General features: G+C 46.1%; 1 protein-coding gene across 1 annotated transcript in view; it reads left to right on the top strand.

The window, feature by feature from the left end:
- The window catches only part of SUPT16H (SPT16 homolog, facilitates chromatin remodeling subunit), a 162799-nt gene that overhangs the window by 4892 nt on the left and 135806 nt on the right, over positions 1–22101 (top strand). The window contains exons 5-10 of the mRNA XM_063913510.1: positions 5219–5365; positions 5697–5848; positions 6010–6182; positions 6354–6444; positions 6549–6622; positions 12904–13016. Coding sequence (XP_063769580.1) covers positions 5219–5365; positions 5697–5848; positions 6010–6182; positions 6354–6444; positions 6549–6622; positions 12904–13016 — 750 coding nt within the window. The remainder of the gene's footprint in view (positions 1–5218; positions 5366–5696; positions 5849–6009; positions 6183–6353; positions 6445–6548; positions 6623–12903; positions 13017–22101) is intronic.

Raw genomic sequence — 22101 nt, 5'->3', positions numbered from 1 at the left:
ATGCTGAAGTAAGAAGAGGTCCAGAATCGGCGGCAGAAGACTCCTCAGTCTTCTAAAGGTAGCGCACAGCACTGCAGCTGTGCGCCATTTTCCTCTCAGCACACTTCACACGGCAGTCACTGAGGGTGCAGGGCGCTGGGAGGGGGGCGCCCTGGGAGGCAAATGAATACCTAATTTGGCTAAAAATACCTCACATATAGCCTCCGGAGGCTATATGGAGATATTTAACCCCTGCCAGAATCCGTTAAGAGCGGGAGACGAGGCCGCCGAAAAAGGGGCGGGGCCTATCTCCTCAGCACACAGCGCCATTTTCCCTCACAGAAAGGCTGGAGGGAAGGCTCCCAGGCTCTCCCCTGCACTGCACTACAGAAACAGGGTTAAAACAGAGAGGGGGGGCACTAATTTGGCGATATGCTTATATATATTAAGATGCTATAAGGGAAAACACTTATATAAGGTTGTCCCTATATAATTATAGCGTTTTTGGTGTGTGCTGGCAAACTCTCCCTCTGTCTCTCCAAAGGGCTAGTGGGTCCTGTCCTCTATCAGAGCATTCCCTGTGTGTGTGCTGTGTGTCGGTACGTGTGTGTCGACATGTAGGAGGACGATGTTGGTGAGGAGGCGGAGCAATTGCCTGTAATGGTGATGTCACTCTCTAGGGAGTCGACACCGGAATGGATGGCTTATTTAGGGAATTACGTGATAATGTCAACACGCTGCAAGGTCGGTTGACGACATGAGACGGCCGACAAACAATTAGTACCGGTCCAGACGTCTCAAAAACACCGTCAGGGGTTTTAAAACGCCCGTTTACTTTAGTCGGTCGACACAGACAGGGACACTGAATCCAGTGTCGACGGTGAATAAACAAACGTATTCCTTATTAGGGCCACACGTTAAAGGCAATGAAGGAGGTGTTACATATTTCTGATACTACAAGTACCACAAAAGAGGGTATTATGTGGGATGTGAAAAAACTACCATAGTTTTTCCTGAATCAGATAAATTAAATAAAGTGTGTGATGATGCGTGGGTTCCCCCCGATAGAAAATTATGGGCGGTATACCCTTTCCCGCCAGAAGTTAGGGCGCGTTGGGAAACACCCCTTAAGGTGGATAAGGCGCTCACACGCTTATCAAAACAAGTGGCGGTACCGTCTATAGATAGGGCCGTCCTCAAGGACCAGCTGACAGGAGGCTGGAAAAATATCATAAAAAGTATATACACACATACTGGTGTTATACTGCGACCAGCGATCGCCTCAGCCTGGATGTGCAGAGCTGGGGTGGCTTGGTCGGATTCCCTGACTAAAAATATTGATACCCTTGACAGGGACAGTATTTTATTGACTATAGAGCATTTAAAAGATGCATTTCTATATATGCGAGATGCACAGAGGGATATTTGCACTCTGGCATCATGAGTAAATGCGATGTCCATAACTGCCAAAAGATGTTATGGACACGACAGTGGTCAGGTGATGCAGATTCCAAACGGCACAAAGGTGTATTGCCGTATAAAGGATGAGGAGTTATTTGGGGTCGGTCCATCGGACCTGGTGGCCACGGCAACTGCTGGAAAATCCACCGTTTTTTACCCTAAGTCACATCTCTGCAGAAAAAGACACCGTCTTTTCAGCCTCAGTCCTCTCGTCCCTATAAGATCATATCTGCTCAGGGATAGAGGAAAGGGAAGAAGACTGCAGCAGGCAGCCCATTCCCAGGAACAGAAGCGTTCCACCGCTTCTGACAAGTTCTCAGCATGGCGCTGAGACCGTACAGGACCCCTGGATCCTACAAGTAGTATCCCAGGGGTACAGATTGGAAGGTCGAGACGTTTCACCTTCGCAGGCTCCTGAAGTCTGCTTTACCAAGGTCTCCCTCCGACAAGGAGGCAGTATGGAAAAAAAATTCACAAGCTGTATTCCCAGCAGGTGATAACTAAATTACCCCTCCTACTACAAGAAAAGGGGTATTATTCCACACTATATTGTGGTACTGAAGCCAGAAGGCTAGGTGAGACTTATTCTAAAAAATTTTTTGAACACTTACAAAGGTTCAAATCAAGATGGAGTCACTCAGAGCAGTGATAACGAACCAGGAAGAAGAGGACTATATAGTGTCCCGGGACATCAGGGATGCTTACCTCTATGTCCCAAATTTGCCCTTCTCACTAAGGGTACCTCAGGTTCGTGGTGCAGAACTGTCACTATCAGTTTCAGACGCTGCCGTTTGGATTGTCCACGGCACCCCGGGTCTTTACCAAGGTAATGGCCGAAATGATGATTCTTCTTCGAAGAAAAGGCGTCTTAAGTATCCCTTACTTGGACGATTTCCTGATAAGGGCATAGTCCAGGGAACAGTTGGAGGTCGGAGTAGCACTATCTCGGATACTGCTACAACAGCACGGGTGGATTCTAAATATTCCAAAATCGCAGCTGATCCGACGACACGTCTGCTGTGCCTAGGGATGATTCTGGACACAGTCCAGAAAAAGGTGTTTCTCCCGGAAGAGAAAGCCAGGGAGTTATCCGAGTTAGTCAGGAACCTCCTAAAAACAGTGCATCATTGCACAAGGGTCCTGGTAAAAATGGTGGCTTCCTACGAAGCAATTCCATTCGGCAGATTTCACGCAAGAACTTTTCAGTGGGATCTGCTGGACAAATGGCCCGGATCGCATCTTCAGATGCATCAGCGGATAACCCTATATCCAAGGACAAGGGTGTCTCTCCTGTGGTGGTTATAGAGTGCTCATCTTCTAGAGGGCCGCAGATTCGGCATTCAGGATTGGATGCTGGTGACCACGGAGCCCAGCCCGAGAGGCTGGGGAGCAGTCACACAGGGAAAAAATTTCCAGGGAGTGTGATCAAGTCTGGAGACTTTTCTCCACATAAATATACTGGAGCTAAGGGTAAATTTATAATGCTCTAAGCTTAGCAAGACCTCTGCTTCAGGGTCAGCCGGTATTTATCCAGTGGGAAAAACATCACGGCAGTCGCCCACGTAAACAGACAGGGCGACACAAGAAGCAGGAGGGCAATGGCAAAAACTGCAAGGACTTTTCGCTGGGCGGAAAATCATGTGATAGCACTGTCAGCAGTGTTTCATCCCGGGAATGGAAACTGGGAAGCAGACTTCCTCAGCAGGCACGACCTCCACCCGGGAGAGTGGAAACTTCATCGGGAAGTTTTTTCCACATGATTGTAAACCGTTGGGAAATACCAAAGGTGGACATGATGGCGTCTCGTCTGAACAAAAAACGGGACAGGTATTGCGCCAGGTCAAGAGACCCTCAGGCAATAGCTGTGGACGTTCTGGTAACACCGTGGGTGTACCAGTCGGTGTATGTGTTCCCTCCTCTGCTTCTCATACCTAAGGTGCTGAGAATTATAAGACGTAGAGGAGTAAGAACTATACTCATGGCTCCGGATTGGCCAAGAAGGACTTGGTACCCGGAACTTCAAGAGATGCTTACAGAGGTCTTATGGCCTCTGCCGCTAAGAAGGGACTTGCTTCAGCAAGTACCATGTCTGTTCCAAGACTTACCGCAGCTGCGTTTGTCGGCATGGCGGTGGAAAGCCGGATCCTAAGGGAAAAAGGCATTCCGGAAGAGGTCATTCCTACCCTGGTCAAAGCCAGAAAGGAGGTGACCGCACAACATTATCACCACATGTGGCAAAAATATGTTGCGTGGTGTGAGGCCAGGAAGGCCCCACAAAGAAATTTCAACTCGGTCGTTTCCTGCATTTCCTGCAAACAGGAGTGTCTATGGGCCTCAAATTGGGGTCCATTAAGGTTCAAATTTCGGCCCTGTCGATTTTCTTCCAGAAAGAATTGGCTTCAGTTCCTGAAGTCCAGAAGTTGTCAAGGGAGTATTGCATATACAACCCCCTTTTGTGCCTCCAGTGGCACTGTGGGATCTCAACGTAGTTCTGGGATTCCTCAAATCACATTGGTTTAAAACCAGTCAAATCTGTGGATTTGAAGCATCTCACAGGAAAAGTGACCATGCTCTTGGCCCTGGCCTGGACCAGGCGAGTGTCAAATTGGTGGTTTTTTCTCAAAAAAGCCCATATCTGTTTGTCCATTCGGACAGGGCAGAGCTGCGGACTCGTCCCCAGTTCTCTCCCTAAGGTGGTGTCAGTGTTTTACCTGAACCAGCTTATTGTGGTGCCTTGCACCTACTAGGGACTTGGAGGACTCCAAGTTGCTAGATGTTGTCAGGGCCCTGAAAATATGTTCCAGGACGGCTGGAGTCAGGAAAACTGACTTGCTGTTATCCTGTATGCACCCAACAAACTGGGTGCTCTTGCTTCTAAGCAGACTATTGCTAGTTGGATGTGTAATACAATTCAGCTTGCACATTCTGTGGCAGGCCTGCCACAGCCAAAATATGTAAATGCCCATTCCACAAGGAAGGTGGGCTCATCTTGGGCGGCTGCCCGAGGGGTCTCGGCTTTACAACTTTGCCGAGCAGCTACTTGGTCAGGGGCAAACACGTTTGCTAAATTCTACAAATTTGATACCCTGGCTAAGGAGGACCTGGAGTTCTCTCATTCGGTGCTGCAGAGTCATCCGCACTCTCCCGCCCGTTTGGGAGCTTTGGTATAATCCCCATGGTCCTTTCAGGAACCCCAGCATCCACTAGGACGATAGAGAAAATAAGAATTTACTTACCGATAATTCTATTTCTCGGAGTCCGTAGTGGATGCTGGGCGCCCATCCCAAGTGCGGATTATCTGCAATACTTGTACATAGTTACAAAAATCGGGTTATTATTGTTGTGAGCCATCTTTTCAGAGGCTCCGCTGTTATCATACTGTTAACTGGGTTTAGATCACAAGTTGTACGGTGTGATTGGTGTGGCTGGTATGAGTCTTACCCGGGATTCAAAATTCCTCCCTTATTGTGTACGCTCGTCCGGGCACAGTACCTAACTGGCTTGGAGGAGGGTCATAGGGGGAGGAGCCAGTGCACACCACCTGATCGGAAAGCTTTACTTTTGTGCCCTGTCTCCTGCGGAGCCGCTATTCCCCATGGTCCTTTCAGGAACCCCAGCATCCACTACGGACTCCGAGAAATAGAATTATCGGTAAGTAAATTCTTATTTTCTCAAACTTCATTTGAGCAATAACTAATTTGGTACAACTTTCAAGTGAATTAAATAGGGTATTTATCTAGCATATCTGAAATCTAAAATGTCTCCCAATGCTGTTTAGATGGATATTAGTGCTGCTGTAGCTTACACAATTGCTGTAAAAGAGGACGGTGAACTAAACCTGATGAAGAAGGCATCTACCATCACCTCCGATGTCTTCAACAAATTTTTTAAGGAGCGTGTTATGGAGATTGTGGATGCAGATGAGGTGAGAAAATATATAGATTATGCAAGAATGTGGTAAATCGTCCAACACAATGACTGTATATATTGCTGTATTTAACCTGCAAACTAGTTAATTATGTAACTTTCATTGTATGAAACAATCTTTGGCTTCCCATGCCAATGTACATTATGTGAATTTTGTGTGCATGCCGAACAGCAAATTTATTGCATTACTTCTGGTGGATTTTAGTAATTATATCTAATAGTTTGTACTTTTAGCTGTCCATAGAGGTTTCTGTAACTATGATGTAACATGATGTTATTGTTAAGGAACAGAGGCTAATATGCCTTTTTTCCTGGTTTCTTCAATGCAGAAAGTGCGTCACAGCAAGCTTGCAGAGTCAGTAGAGAAAGCTATAGAGGACAAAAAATATCTAGGAGGAACTGACCCATCAACCATTGAAATGTGTTACCCACCCATTATCCAGAGTGGAGGCAATTATAATCTTAAATTCAGCGTCGTCAGGTGAATTTCTGAACTTAATTTGAGATCTTAACAGTTGATGATTGCTGGAATGTAAAAAGGCTTGGTGCCTTAAGTAAAGAACCGTTTTATACAGAGTATGTCTTTCTATCTTACATGTACAATGCTATGTAGTTATATTTTTGTTGTATTTTTGCTTTCAGTGACAAAAATCACATGCACTTTGGGGCGATCACCTGTGCCATGGGGGTTCGCTATAAGTCTTACTGCTCCAATTTAGTGCGCACTCTTATGGTGGACCCCACACAAGAAATGCAAGACAACTATAGTTTCCTGTTACAGCTGCAGGATGAGTTGTGCAAGGAACTCAAACACGGTATGTGCAGCATTGGTATCTGTGTGACTTGGCTTAGTATATGGGGAAAACAAAGTTCTTTCACGATATACATACATACATACATACATACATAAACACACACACCCCAACAGTAATGGCATGTACTTCTGAAATGTCTCATTACTAACCATTGTTCCATCTTGCCGCTAGGTATGAAAATTTGTGAAGTCTATCAGGCAATAATGGATCAGGTGAAGAAACAGAAACCGGATTTGATGAGCAAGATCACTAAGAACCTGGGGTGTGTGTATTACAGTGCTCTCTGCATTATATACCAATGTGTGTATAACCTAGCCAATTCTTCTCTATTTTAGCGCATAATTTTCCTTTTTACTTTCTTTTTAGATTTGCAATGGGAATAGAATTTCGGGAAGGATCTCTTGTAATCAACAGTAAAAATCAATATAAACTCAAGAAAGGTAAGTAAGCCTAATCCATATTTCAAAACATTAGTATTAATCCTGTACAAATGAACATTTTGTGACTCGGTTATGTACATAAAAGTGGGTTTAGTATGAAACACCTACAATCAAAATCCCGACGGTCAAAATCCTGACATTTAAAATACCGACAAGGTCAAAATACTGACATTTAAAACGTCTACACACTGTTAATGTTTCTCTGACGTCCTAGTGGATGCTGGGAACTCCGTAAGGACCATGGGGAATAGCGGCTCCGCAGGAGACAGGGCACATCTAAAGAAAGCTTTAGGATCACCTGGTGTGCACTGGCTCCTCCCCCTATGACCCTCCTCCAAGCCTCAGTTAGATTTTCTGTGCCCGACGAGAAGGGTGCACACTAGGGGCTCTCCTGAGCTCTTTGTGAAAGTTTTAGTTTAGGTTTATTATTTTCAGTGAGACCTGCTGGCAACAGGCTCACTGCATCGAGGGACTAAGGGGAGAAGAAGCGAACTCACCTGCGTGCAGAGTGGATTGGGCTTCTTAGGCTACTGGACATTAGCTCCAGAGGGACGATCACAGGTTCAGCCTGGATGGGTCACCGGAGCCGCGCCGCCGGCCCCCTTACAGAGCCAGAAGAGCGAAGAGGTCCGGAAAAATCGGCGGCAGAAGACTTTCCTGTCTTCAGATAAAGGTAGGCGCACAGCACCGCAGCTGTGCGCCATTGCTCTCAGCACACTTCACACTCCGGTCACTGAGGGTGCAGGGCGCTGGGGGGGCAGCGCCCTGAGACGCAATAAATCGTTAGAAAACCTTTTATGGCTAAAATAAATGCATCACATATAACTCCTGGGCTATATGGATGCATTTAACCCCTGCCAAAACATACAAGAAAACGGATAAGGACGCCGAGAAATGGGCGGAGCCTATCTCCTCAGCACACTGGCGCCATTTTCCCTCACAGCTCAGTTGGAGGGAAGCTCCCTGGCTCTCCCCTGCAGTCACTACACTACAGAAAGGGGTTAAAAAAGAGAGGGGGGCACAAATTAGGCGCAGTATAAACAATACAGCAGCTATAAAGGGAAAAACACATATAAGGTTATCCCTGTATATATATATATATATAGCGCTCTGGTGTGTGCTGGCAAACTCTCCCTCTGTCTCCCCAAAGGGCTAGTGGGGTCCTGTCCTCTATCAGAGCATTCCCTGTGTGTGTGCTGTGTGTCGGTACGTTTGTGTCGACATGTATGAGGAGAAAAATGATGAGGAGACGGAGTAGAGTGTCTGTAATAGTGTTGTCACCCCCTGGGGGGTCGACACCTGAGTGGATGTACTGTGGAAATTGCGTGACAGTGTCAGCTTTGTATAAAAGACAGTGGTTGACATGAGACAGCCGGCTACTCAGCTTGTGCATGTCCAGACGTCTCATATAGGGGCTCTAAAGCGCCCGTTACCTCAGATACAGACGCCGACACGGATACTGACTCCTGTGTCGACGGTGAAGAGACAACCGTGATTTCCAAATAGGGCCACACATTGCATGATTGAGGCAATGAAAAAAGTTTACACTTTTCTGATAATATGAATACCACCAAAAAAAAGGGGTATTATGTTGGTGAGGAAAAACTTCCTGTAGTTTTCCGGAATCTGAGAAATAAAATGCGTGGGTTTCCCCCCGATAACAATTGATCATTTCTAAAAAGTTATTGGCAGTATACCTTTTCCCGCCAGAGGTTAGGGTGCGTTGGGAAACACCCCCTAGGGGGGATAAGGCGCTCACAAGCTTGTAAGAACAAGGGCTCTACCCTCTCTTGAGATGGCCGCCCTTAAGGATCCTGCTGATAGAAAGCAGGAGGGTATCCTAAAATGTATTTACACACATACTGGTGTTATACTGCGACCAGCAATCGCCTCAGCCTGGATGTGCAGTGCTGGGTTGGCGTGGTCGGATTCCCTGACTGGAAATATGATATCCTAGATAAGGACAGTATATTATTGCCTATAGAGCAATTAAAAGATGCATTTCTATATATGCATGATGCACAGCGGAATATTTGCCGACTGGCATCAAGTATAAGTGCGTTGTCCAATTATACCAGTAAAGTGGTCAGGTGATGCGGATTCCAAACGGCATTTGGAAGTATTGCCTTAAAAGAGGGGATGTACCCCAGGTCGCCTCTCAAAATAAGACGCCGTATTATCAGGCGCAGGCCTGGTTGGCAAGCGGACAAAAGGGTTCCTCTTTTCTGCTCGTGACAGAGGGAGAGGAAAATGGCTGCAGAGATCAGCCAGTTCCAAGGAACAGAAACTCTTTTCCGCCTCTGCCAAGCCCTCAGTATGACGCTAGGGCTTTACAAGTTCAGGCACGGTGGGGTCCCGTTCTCAATGAATTTCAGTGCGCAGTGGGCTCACTCGCAAGTAGACCCCTGGATCCTTCTGGTAATATTTCAGGGGTACAAATTGGAATTCGAGACGTATCCCCCTCGCCGTTTCCAAAGGTCTGTTTTACCGACGTCTCCCGCTGACAGGGAGGCAGTTTTGGAAACCATTCACAAGCTGTATTCCCAGCAGGTGATAATCAAGGTACCCCTCCTGCAACAGGGAACGGGGTATTATTCCACACTATTGTGGTACTGAAGCCAGACGGCTCGGTGAGACCGATTTTAAAATCTAAAATCTTTGAACACTTGCATACAGAGGTTCAAATTCAAAATTGAGTCACTCAGAGCAGTGATTGCAAACCTGGAAGAAGGGGACTACATGATGTCTCGGGACATCAAGGATGCTTACCTTCATGTCAAAATTTACCCTTCTCACCAAGGGTATTTCAGGTTATGGTACAGAACTGTCACTATCAGTTCGGACGCTGCCGTAGGGATGGTCCACGGCACCCCGGGTCTTTACTGAAGTAATGACCGTAATGATGATATTCCTTCGAAGGAAGGGAATTTTAGTTATCCGTTACTTGGACGATTCCCTGATAAGGGTAAGATCCAGGGAACAGTTGGAGATCGGTGTAGCACTATATCAGGTAGTGTTGCGGCAGCACGATTGGATTCTCAATATTCCAAAATCGCAGCTGGTTCCGACGACTTGTCTTCTGTTCCTAGGGATGATCCTGGACACAGTCCAGAAAGAAGGTGTTTCTCCCGGAGGAGAAAGCCAGGGAGTTATCCGAGCTAGTCAGGAACCTCCTAAAACCGAACCAAGTCTCAGTGCATCAATGCACAAGGGTTCTGGGTAAAAATGGTGGCTTCCTACGAAGCAATCCCATTCGGCAGATTCCACGCAAGACTTTCCAGTGGAACCTACTGGACAAATGGTCCGGGTCGCATCTTCAGATGCTTCAGCGGATAACCCTGTCACCGGGGACAAGGGTATCCCTCCTGTGGTGGTTGCAGAGTGCTCATCTTCTAGAGGGCCGCAGATTCGGCATTCGGGACTGGGTCCTGGTGGCCACGGATGCCAGCCTGCGAGGCTGGGGAGCAGTCACACAGGGAAGGAATTTCCAGGGCTTATGGTCAAGCCTGGAGACATCTCTTCATATAAACATTCTGGAACTAAGGGCCATTTACAATGCCCTAAGTCAAGCGAAACCCCTGCTTCAGGGTCAGGCGGTATTGATCCAATCGGACAACATCACGTCAGTCGCCCACGTAAACAGACAGGGCGGCACGGGAAGCAGGGGGGCAATGGCAGAAGCTGCAAGGATTCTTCGCTGGGCGGAGAATCATGTGATAGCACTGTCAGCAGTGTTCATTCCGGGAGTGGACAACTGGGAAGCAGACTTCCTCAGCAGACACGACCTTCACCCGGGAGAGTGGGGACTTCACCCAGAAGTCTTCCACCTGATTGTAAACCGTTGGGAAAAACCAAAGGTGGACATAATGGCGTCCCGTCTAAACAAAAAACTAGACAGATATTGCGCCAGGTCAGGGGACCCTCAGGCAATAGCGGTGGACGCTCTGGTAACACCGTGGGTGTACCAGTCAGTGTATGTGTTCCCTCCTCTGCCTCTCATACCAAAAGTACTGAGAATCATAAGAAGGAGAGGAGTAAGAACTATACTCGTGGTTCCGGATTGGCCAAGAAGGACTTGGTATCCGGAACTTCAAGAGATGCTCACGGACGAACCGTGGCCTCTACCTCTAAGAAAGGACCTGCTCCAGCAGGGGCCTTGTCTGTTCCAAGACTTACCGCGGCTGCGTTTGACGGCTTGGCGGTTGAACGCCGGATCCTGAAGGAAAAAGGCATTCCAGATGAAGTCATCCCTACCCTGGTCAAGGCCAGGAAGGACGTAACGGCAAAACATTATCACCGCATTTGGCGAAAATATGTTGCGTGGTGGGAGGCCAAGAAGGCCCTACAGAGGAATTTCAACTGGGTCGTTTCCTCCATTTCCTGCAAACAGGACTGTCTATGGGCCTAAAATTAGGGTCCATTAAGGTTCAAATTTCGGCCCTGTCGATTTTCTTCCAAAAGGAACTGGCTTCAGTGCCTGAAGTTCAGACATTTGTAAAAGAGGTACTGCATATACAGCCTCCTTTTGTGCCTCCAGTGGCACCTTGGGATCTCAATGTTGTGTTGAGTTTCCTAAAGTCACATTGGTTTGAACCACTCACCACTGTGGACTTAAAATATCTCACATGGAAGGTGACGATGCTGTTAGCCCTGGCTTCAGCCAGGCGTGTGTCAGAACTGGCGGCTTTATCATATAAAAGCCCTTATTTAATATTTCATTCTGACAGGGCAGAATTGAGGACTTGTCCTCAATTTCTACCTAAGGTGGTTTCTGCATTTCACATGAAGCAACCTATTGTGGTACCTGCGGCTACTAAGGACTTGGAGGATTCCAAGTTGCTTGACGTGGTCAGGGCCCTGAAAATATATGTTTCCAGGACGGCTGGAGTCAGAAAATCTGACTCGCTGTTTATCCTGTATGCACCCAACAAACTGGGTGCTCCTGCTTCTAAGCAGACGATTGCTCGTTGGATTTGTAGTACAATTCAGCTTGCACATTCTGTGGCAGGCCTGCCACAGCCAAAAATCTTAAAATGCCCACTCCACAAGGAAGGTGGGCTCATCTTGGGCAGCTGCCCGAGGGGTCTCGGCTTTACAACTTTGCCGAGCAGTTACTTGGTCAGGAGCAAATACGTTTGTAAACTTCTACAAATTTGATACCCTGGCTGAGGAGGACCTGGAGTTCTCTCATTCGGTGCTGCAGAGTCATCCGCACTCTCCCGCCCGTTTGGGAGCTTTGGTATAATCCCCATGGTCCTTACGGAGTTCCCAGCATCCACTAGGACGTCAGAGAAAATAAGAATTTACTTACCGATAATTCTATTTCTCGTAGTCCGTAGTGGATGCTGGGCGCCCATCCCAAGTGCGGATTGTCTGCAATACTGGTACATAATTATTGTTACCAAAAAATTTGGGTTATTGTTGTAGTGAGCCATCTTTTATAGAGGCTTCTCTATTATCATGCTGTTAACTGGGTTCAGATCACAAGTTGTACAGTGTGATTGGTGTGGCTGGTATGAGTCTTACCCGGGATTCAAAATCCTTCCTTATTGTGTACGCTCGTCCGGGCACAGTATCCTAACTGAGGCTTGGAGGAGGGTCATAGGGGGAGGAGCCAGTGCACACCAGGTGATCCTAAAGCTTTCTTTAGATGTGCCCTGTCTCCTGCGGAGCCGCTATTCCCCATGGTCCTTACGGAGTTCCCAGCATCCACTACGGACTACGAGAAATAGAATTATCGGTAAGTAAATTCTTATTTTTTGGGTGTGTATGTCGACATTGGTCGCCATGGACAACGTATAAGTGTACCGCGTCCCCTCGCATGGTTTTGGCATAATGCCTCGCTGCGCTCGGCACACTATTATATCCCCCCTCCAGGTCCACTGGGCTGGTAAAGTAGGAACAAGTCGGGTTCAACGAAAAAATCATGAAAAACATTTTAAATGTCGGTATTTTCACCTTGTCAGTATTTTAAATGTCGGGATTTTGACCGTCGGTTAGTGGTTGACGGAATTTTGACCACCGGGATTTTGATTTGTAGGTAAATTGACTGCATCCTCATAAAAGTAAATGGGAATAAAAAAATAAGCACTGGATTCTCAAATAATGTTCATAAAGATCAATGCAATATGTAAATCTGTTGCGTCTGCTTGAATATTTTTTTATAGCACCAAGGTGTGCTTCAGCTCTGCTTACTGTGTGTGTACAACTTTGGATGGACTTATGGGTTTGATAGAAAATGTCATTTGTGCATGTTGCTGACAGTGAGGTCTGTACCCTAGGTATGGTGTTTAGTGTTCACTTGGGGCTGGCAGACCTCACAAACAAGGAGGGAAAGAAGCAAGAGGAAAAGACTTATGCCTTGTTTATAGGGGATACTCTGCTGGTGAATGAGGTAAGGTGTATACCTCCATCAGACCCTTTCTTTTCTTTTCCTTTTTTTTTTTTTTTTTTTTGATGCCCATTATTTCAGACGCTTTTTAGATTTTTATGTTCTTTGCTAACTTTTGAAATAGGGTGTGGGTTTCTTAGTCCATTAAAATTAGAAAAAAATTACATTTAGGCATAAAAATACTATTAAATTATTTGTAAGGTGCCCCAGAATTCTGCAGTGCTATAGATTAAGGAGTATAAGTAACCAGAACTCATAGTACACAGTATGGCAGAACAATTGCGTATTATAAATTAGGCATATAGTAATGATTTGTATAGAATAAAGAATGGATGGAGACAAGAGTAAAAAGTATGATGTTCACAGGAATAAACTAGTGAGAAGGCCCTGCTTGTGAACTTATTCTTTGTATAGGGGAAGGGACAAATCTAAAACAAGGTGACTAAAAGAATGGGAGTGGGCAGTGGGACTATCGAGGTAGGACAGGGACTGCTAAGGAGGGCTCATTGAAGGTCGTGGAGAGTAATAGTCTAATTTGGCATAGGAGTGCATTCCACAAGTGAATGGCAGCACTGTAAAAGTTATGGTACAAGGAAGAGCTAATCAGAGGGAGAAGGTGAGGCCAAGGTATTGGTAGGTCAGCGAGGGCGTGTAAGTAGAAATTGTGTTGAAGATGTAATTAGGAGAAGAGTAGCTGAGGTTGAGGGTAGGGAATTTAATAATATATAATTAAAAACGTCCATGGTCCTTTCCCTTTTGTTCGTTTACTTTTATTTTTTTTCCATCTGTCTTTATAAAATTACATTGAATTGTGTTTTTCTATATTCTTATGGTGGACACTGGGGCTATGGTTATAGTGGAGCTGCATGAGATTGGGCCCCGAGTAGGTTACTTTGACTACAGCACAGACTCCTCCTCCTCTGCAATACCCCGCCTGTATCTCTGGAGACCAGTTTTTTCTTGGTGCCTCACGGAAAGGGCAGTTAGTGGTGGGCATTCTAACGCTGTAGTGCTGACCACGGGTGTGATACAGGAGGCCGGCGGTCAGGATGCCAGCGTCACATGGCCGACACCGGCTTCCTGACACTTAGAATGCCAGGGCTAAGGGGGGGGGGGGGGGGGGCATTGAGTCATTAGGTCGACCACACTTAGGTCAAAAGTCATTAGGTCGACCACTATTGGTTGACACGCATTAGGTCGACATGGACAAAATCGACATGGGAAAAGGTCGACATGAGATTTTTTTACTTTTTCTGGTGTCGTTTTCTTCGTAAAAAAAGTGACGGGGAACCCCAATTAGTGCACCGTGTCCCCTCGCATGGCTCGCTTCGGTTACCATGCTTCGGGCAAGGTGCCTTGCTCCGCTAACGCTGCGCTCGGCACAGGTTACTATTCCCAGTCGTAGGCCACGTGTATCGTAAAGTATGAAAATGTGAAATATGTATGTCGACCTTTTTGCATGTCGACCTAGTGACCATGTCGAAGAATAGTGGTCGACCTAATGACCGTATCCCAAGCGTCACCCCGATCTTTACCTTTGGGATGTCTGCGATCAGTGTTTCTGCGCCGAAATTGAGTAGTGTTAGGGTTCTGGCGTCCACATCGTGACCTCCGGGATGCTAACCGCACCCCCTGACCACACCACCACCCACTGGTGGATGATGCACGGACTACCTGGTCAGTGACACCAGCCACCTCCTCACAAGGGAGAGCCGCAGCCAGAACTGGGGACAGTTATAAAGAGAGAGAGAGAGATTTATATCTGCACACTATTGGCGAGTTTAGTTCACCTTAGTAACCCAAATATTATTATGCCTTAATTAGGTTTTAGTTCCTGGGGGTGCAGGCCTAATTCAACCAGGTAATTCTGAGAAAGGAAGTAAGGACCAAAAGCGGTTGTTTGGGCGCACAAATATGAGGAAAATTCTTAGAGATTTATATAAAATTAAAACATAGCCTTTAATGCTCAATATAAAAGTTGCCCCAATCTTCGGATATACACCGCGGAATATAGAGGTTAAAATATTTTACTTGACATACTTATACAGATAAATGAAAATGTTAGACTAGTGTGAAAATACAGATGTTAAAAAGTGAGGTCCACCACTGTAACTCTTGTATTAATTATTCATGTGGTGTAACTAGTTGAGTTATTAAGGAGCGGTCAGTCTAATACTATATGGATACACACAATTGGCCCCTGCTTCATAGACTTTGTAGACATCCATCACAGATATGGATATATGTCCAGTACTACGTTATATTTATTGCTTATTTGGCTTAAATTTACCACCTGTTTTTATTCTTCAGTCTATCAATAAAGGCATCATTCTTTTATAGTTGTGTGTCCTTATTATTCCTGTGTTGTAATTGTATATCTATTCACAGTTCAGCCATGCCTATACCACCCTTTATTCTGTGGTTATAATGTTACTCTTGTAATCCCCCTCAAATTATATTAGGGATAGATCATTTTTGTTAAATAGCAACAATTGTTGCCAGTACATCCACAGCCTGTGTTTCAATTTTTCTCAGTTGGTGTTGTGAATACCTGTTATTATTTAGACAGCCACAGTTATTGCCAATTCTACTCCTCTGACTGATTTAATGTTGTATTTCATTCACATCACTCTGAATATTTTCTAATATTAACTACCCTTGTCAAAACCTATATGTAAATATAGGCATCACATGTATATCTGAATTAATATATGTCAGTATTGATCAAGGGATTTGGATGGAATACAACCACGTTTTCACAGTATATAAGGAGTATATATGCTTATTAATTCAGAGGCTGCCCTCTGACAATAAAATGGCACTAATGGGCCCTACACACCTGCCGATTGCCGGGCGAGGTGCCCGACTGCCGATACGAAGTTTCTTCACTACCCCGTCACCCAGCCCCATAGCCCTGCATGCAAATATGGACGAGATTGTCCATATTGGCATGCATGTATAAACGAGCCGGCACCAACAATGAAAGAGCGCGGGGGTCGCGCATCGTTCATCATTGGTGCCTACACACTGAAAGATATGAACGATATCTAATTTATTAATGAACGAGATCATTCATATCTTTCAGTGTAATCGCTAAGTGTGTAGGGCCCATTAGATTTACACATCCAATTATTACTCTGTTTCATTGGGTCTGTACCAATAGTAGTTATATGTGCATCATGCTGCTGTCTTTCAATGTCTTGTATATGTGGCTAGGGCATTTTGCCGTATAAACAGATTTAATGAGGCTCTTTATATGGCGAAAACGTAGGCGTTTCAGCGAGTCCACCATGTTCTCTATAAAAAAAATGTTATGCGTACTAGCTTAATGTGAGAATTGCTATTATAGCTGAATGCAGTAGTCGACACCTCTAATATGCCAATCGTACCAAATACAATGGAGTAACTGGTGCTATCGGTAACCTATAGATATCAGGGGTACTCGCATTCATTTCAATGCAAGTTGCCAGTACTGTCAATACCATATGAAAATAAACGGCAACCGTACAAAGCCACCACTTAAATGAACATGGATGTCTGATGTATAGGACATTTTATATTCTATGTGACTACCAATAATATAAATAATATTGCTGCACACTATACGATGGACTCACAGATTATGTCCATTATTATGTGTCAATAAATGTGCCAATATTATTATTAGGAATAACATGCAAGGCAGCACATCCGTGATTGAATCACTGGATGTAATCTTAATCTTGTAAAACGCCCTAGTCACATATACAAGACATTGAAAGATAGCAGCATGATGCACATATAACTACTAATGGTACAGACCCAATACAACAGAGTAATAATTGGATGTGTGAATCTTATACCCCTTTCACACCAGCCAAAATTTCCCGGGTTAATGCACATGAACGCTCATCAACCCGGGAAATTTCTCAGTGTGAAAGGGTACAGGGTTGGGTTGGGTCTCAGTGTGAAAGGGTACAGGGTTGGATCTTCCCGGGAACCTGGTCAGTGTGAACGGGAGCCGGGTCAATGTGCCCCGTCTCCCGTTCACTCTCTATGTAGCAGGCGGCGCTTAGAGATCATGTGATCTCTTACGCCGTCACCGCTGACGTCAGCAACCCGGCAATATGCCGGGCTGCTGACTGCAGTATGCAAGGGGTCTTACCCAGGAATGTCCCTGTATGATCCCAGGACCGTATTCCCGGGTAAAACCCGCAGTTTTAGGTATGAAAGGGGTATCAGTGCCATATTGTTGTCAGAGGGCAGCCTCTGAATTGATAAGCATATATCCTCCTCATATACTGTGAAAACGTGGTTGTATTCCATCCAAACTCCTTGATCAATACTGAAATATATTCAGATATACATGTGATGCCTACATTTACATTACATTATAACCACAGAATAAAGGGTGGTATAGGCAGTGGCTGAACTGTGAATATATATACAATTACAACACAGGAATAATAAGGACACACAACTATAAAAGAATTGATGCACTTATTGATAGACTGTGAAGAATAAAAACAGGTGGTAATTTTAAGCCAAACAAATCAATAAATATAACGTAGTACTGGACATATATCCAATACTGTGAAGGATGTCTACAAAGTCTGTGAAGCAGGGACCAATTGTGTGTATCCATATAGTATTAGACTGACCCTCCTGAATAACTCGAACTAGTTACACCACATTAATAATTAATACAAGAGTTACAGTGGTGGACCTCACTTTTAAACATCTGTATTTTCACACTATTCTTACTTTTTCATTTATCTGTATAAGTATGTCAATTGAAATATTTTAACCTATATTTCGCTCTGTGTATCCGAAGATTGGGGCAACTTTTATATTTTGAGCCTTAAAGGCTATGTTTTAATCTTGATATAAATATCTAAGAATTTTCCTCATATGTGTGCGCCGAATCAAACAACCGCTTTTTGGTCCTTCCTTTCTCAGAACTGGGGACCGGTAAGTTGCTCCTTGCTTATGGTGAGACGGTGCTCTGGGGAGGGGGTAGGCGGAGTTGCTCGTTTTCTTTTTTCTATTTCTCTTTCATCCACTAGGGGACACTGGAGTCATATACAGTAGGGGTGTGAAGCTTGCAACCGGAGGTGTGGCACAATCTTTCTCTATCGTCCTAGTGGATGCTGGGGTTCCTGAAAGGACCATGGGGAATAGCGGCTCCGCAGGAGACAGGGCACAAAAAGTAAAGCTTTTTCCGATCAGGTGGTGTGCACTGGCTCCTCCCCCTATGACCCTCCTCCAGACTCCAGTTAGATTTTTGTGCCCGGCCGAGAAGGGTGCAATCTAGGTGGCTCTCCTAAAGAGCTGCTTAGAAAAAGTTTAGCTAGGTTTTTTATTTTACAGTGATTCCTGCTGGCAACAGGATCACTGCAGCGAGGGACTGAGGGGAGAAGGAGTCAACTCACCTGCGTGCAGGATGGATTGGCTTCTTGGCTACTGGACATCAAGCTCCAGAGGGACGATCACGGGTACAGCCTGGATGGTCACCGGAGCCACGCCGCCGGCCCCCTTGCAGATGCTGAAGACAGAAGAGGTCCAGAATCGGCGGCTGAAGACTCCTGCAGTCTTCAAAAGGTAGCGCACAGCACTGCAGCTGTGCGCCATTTTCCTCTCAGCACACTTCACACGGCAGTCACTGAGGGTGCAGGGCGCTGGGAGGGGGGCGCCCTGGGAGGCAAAATGATTACCTATAAAGGCTAAAAATACCTCACATATAGCCCTAGAGGCTATATGGAGATATTTAACCCCTGCCAAATTTCTCTAAATAGCGGGAGACGAGCCCGCCAGAAAAGGGGCGGGGCCTATCTCCTCAGCACACGGCGCCATTTCCTCTCACAGTTCCGCTGGTCAGGACGGCTCCCAAGTCTCTCCCCTGCACTGCACTACAGAAACAGGGTAAAACAGAGAGGGGGGGGGCACATTTATGGCGATAATTTGATATAACAAAGCAGCTATAAGGGAGCACTTATTATAAGGCTATCCCTGATATATATATATAGCGCTTTTGGTGTGTGCTGGCAAACTCTCCCTCTGTCTCCCCAAAGGGCTAGTGGGTCCTGTCTTCGTTAGGAGCATTCCCTGTGTGTCTGCTGTGTGTCGGTACGTGTGTGTCGACATGTATGAGGACGATATTGGTGTGGAGGCGGAGCAATTGCCAAATATGAGGATGTCACCCCCTAGGGAGTCGACACCGGAATGGATGCCTTTATTTATGGAACTACGGGATAGTGTCAACACGCTAAAGCAGTCGTTTGACGACATGAGGCGGCCGGACAATCGATTAGTGCCTGTCCAGGCGACTCAAACACCGTCAGGGGCTGTGAAACGCCCTTTGCCTCAGTCGGTCGACACAGACCCAGACACAGGCGATGACTCCAGTGGTGACGGTGACGAATCAACCGTATTTTCCAGTAGGGCCACACGTTATATGATTTTGGCAATGAAGGAGGCGTTACATTTAGCTGATACTACAGGTACCACTAAACAGGGTATTATGTGGGGTATGAAAAAACTACCTATAGTTTTTCCTGAATCAGAAGAATTAAATGACGTGTGTAATGAAGCGTGGGTTGCCCCTGATAAAAAACTGATAATTTCAAAGAAATTATTGGCATTATACCCTTTCCCGCCAGAGGTTAGGGAGCGCTGGGAAACACCTCCTAGGGTGGACAAGGCGCTAACACGCTTATCTAAACAAGTGGCGTTACCCTCTCCTGAGACGGCCGCACTTAAAGATCCATCAGATAGGAGGATGGAAAATATCCAAAAAAGTATATACACACATGCAGGTGTTATACTACGACCAGCTGTAGCGACTGCCTGGATGGGCAGTGCTGGGGTAGTTTGGTCAGAGTCCCTGATTGAAAATATTGATACCCTGGACAGGGACAATATTTTACTGTCGTTAGAACAAATAAAGGATGCATTTCTTTATATGCGTGATGCACAGAGGGATATCTGCACACTGGCATCACGGGTAAGTGCTATGTCCATTTCGGCCAGAAGAGCTTTATGGACGCGACAGTGGTCAGGTGATGCGGATTCAAAACGGCATATGGAAGTGTTGCCGTATAAAGGGGAGGAGTTATTTGGAGTCGGTCTATCAGATTTGGTGGCCACGGCTACAGCCGGGAAATCCACCTTTCTACCTCAAGTCACTCCCCCACAGAAAAAGGCACCGACTTTTCAACCGCAGCCCTTTCGTTCCTTTAAAAATAAGAGAGCAAAGGGCTATTCATATCTGCCACGAGGCAAAGGTCGAGGGAAGAGACAGCAACACGCAGCTCCTTCCCAGGAACAGAAGCCCTCCCCGGCTTCTACAAAAGCCTCAGCATGACGCTGGGGCTCCTCAAGCGGACTCGGGGATGGTGGGCGGTCGTCTCAAAAATTACAGCGCGCAGTGGGCTCACTCGCAGGTAGATCCCTGGATCCTGCAGATAATATCTCAAGGGTACAGGTTGGAATTAGAGACGGATCCACCTCGCCGTTTCCTGAAGTCTGCTTTACCAACGTCCCCCTCCGAAAGGGAGACGGTTTTGGAAGCCATTCACAAGCTGTACTCTCAGCAGGTGATAGTCAAGGTACCTCTTCTACAACAAGGGAAGGGGTATTATTCCACTCTTTTTGTGGTACCGAAGCCGGATGGCTCGGTAAGGCCTATTCTAAATCTGAAGTCCTTGAACCTGTACATAAAGAAGTTCAAGTTCAAAATGGAGTCACTCAGAGCAGTGATAGCGAACCTGGAAGAGGGGGACTTTATGGTATCCTTGGACATCAAGGATGCGTATCTCCACGTTCCAATTTACCCCTCACACCAGGGGTACCTCAGGTTCGTTGTACAAAACTGTCACTATCGGTTTCAGACGCTGCCGTTCGGATTGTCCACGGCACCTCGGATCTTTACAAAGGTAATGGCCGAGATGATGATTCTTCTTCGAAGAAAAGGCGTATTAATTATCCCATACTTGGACGATCTCCTAATAAGGGCGAGGTCCAGAGAACAGCTAGAGATGGGATTAGCACTGTCTCAAGAAGTGCTAAAACAGCACGGGTGGATTCTGAATATTCCAAAATCCCAGTTAATGCCGACAACTCGTCTGCTGTTCCTAGGGATGATTCTGGACACGGTTCAGAAAAAGGTTTTTCTCCCGGAGGAAAAAGCCAAGGAGTTATCCGAGCTTGTCAGGAACCTCCTAAAACCAGGAAAGGTGTCTGTACATCAATGCACAAGAGTCCTGGGAAAAATGGTAGCTTCTTACGAAGCAATTCCATTCGGCAGATTCCACGCAAGAATTTTCCAAAGGGATCTGTTGGACAAATGGTCAGGGTCGCATCTTCAGATGCACCTACGGATAACCCTGTCTCCAAGGACAAGGGTGTCTCTTCTGTGGTGGTTGCAGAGTCCTCATCTATTGGAGGGCCGCAGATTCGGCATACAGGATTGGATCCTGGTGACCACGGACGCCAGCCTGAGAGGCTGGGGAGCAGTCACACAAGGAAGAAACTTCCAGGGAGTATGGACGAGCCTGGAAACGTCTCTTCACATAAACATTCTGGAACTAAGAGCAATATACAATGCTCTAAGCCAGGCAGAACCTCTGCTTCAGGGAAAACCGGTGTTGATCCAGTCGGACAACATCACGGCAGTCGCCCATGTGAACAGACAGGGCGGCACAAGAAGCAGGAGTGCAATGGCAGAAGCTGCAAGGATTCTTCGCTGGGCAGAGAATCATGTGATAGCGCTATCAGCAGTGTTCATCCCGGGAGTGGACAACTGGGAAGCAGACTTCCTCAGCAGACACGATCTTCACCCGGGAGAGTGGGGACTTCATCCAGAAGTCTTCCACATGCTGGTAACCCGTTGGGAAAGACCAATGGTGGACATGATGGCGTCTCGCCTCAACAAAAAACTGGACAGGTATTGCGCCAGGTCAAGAGATCCGCAGGCAATAGCTGTGGACGCGCTGGTAACGCCTTGGGTGTACCAGTCGGTGTATGTGTTTCCTCCTCTGCCTCTCATACCAAAAGTATTGAGAATTATACGGCAAAGAGGCGTAAGAACGATACTAGTGGTTCCGGATTG

Source organism: Pseudophryne corroboree, chromosome 1 (assembly GCF_028390025.1).
Source record: "Pseudophryne corroboree isolate aPseCor3 chromosome 1, aPseCor3.hap2, whole genome shotgun sequence".
Lineage (NCBI taxonomy): Eukaryota > Metazoa > Chordata > Amphibia > Anura > Myobatrachidae > Pseudophryne > Pseudophryne corroboree.
The sequence above is the reverse complement of the archived record's forward strand: the minus strand, read 5'-3'. Positions and strand labels throughout refer to the sequence as shown.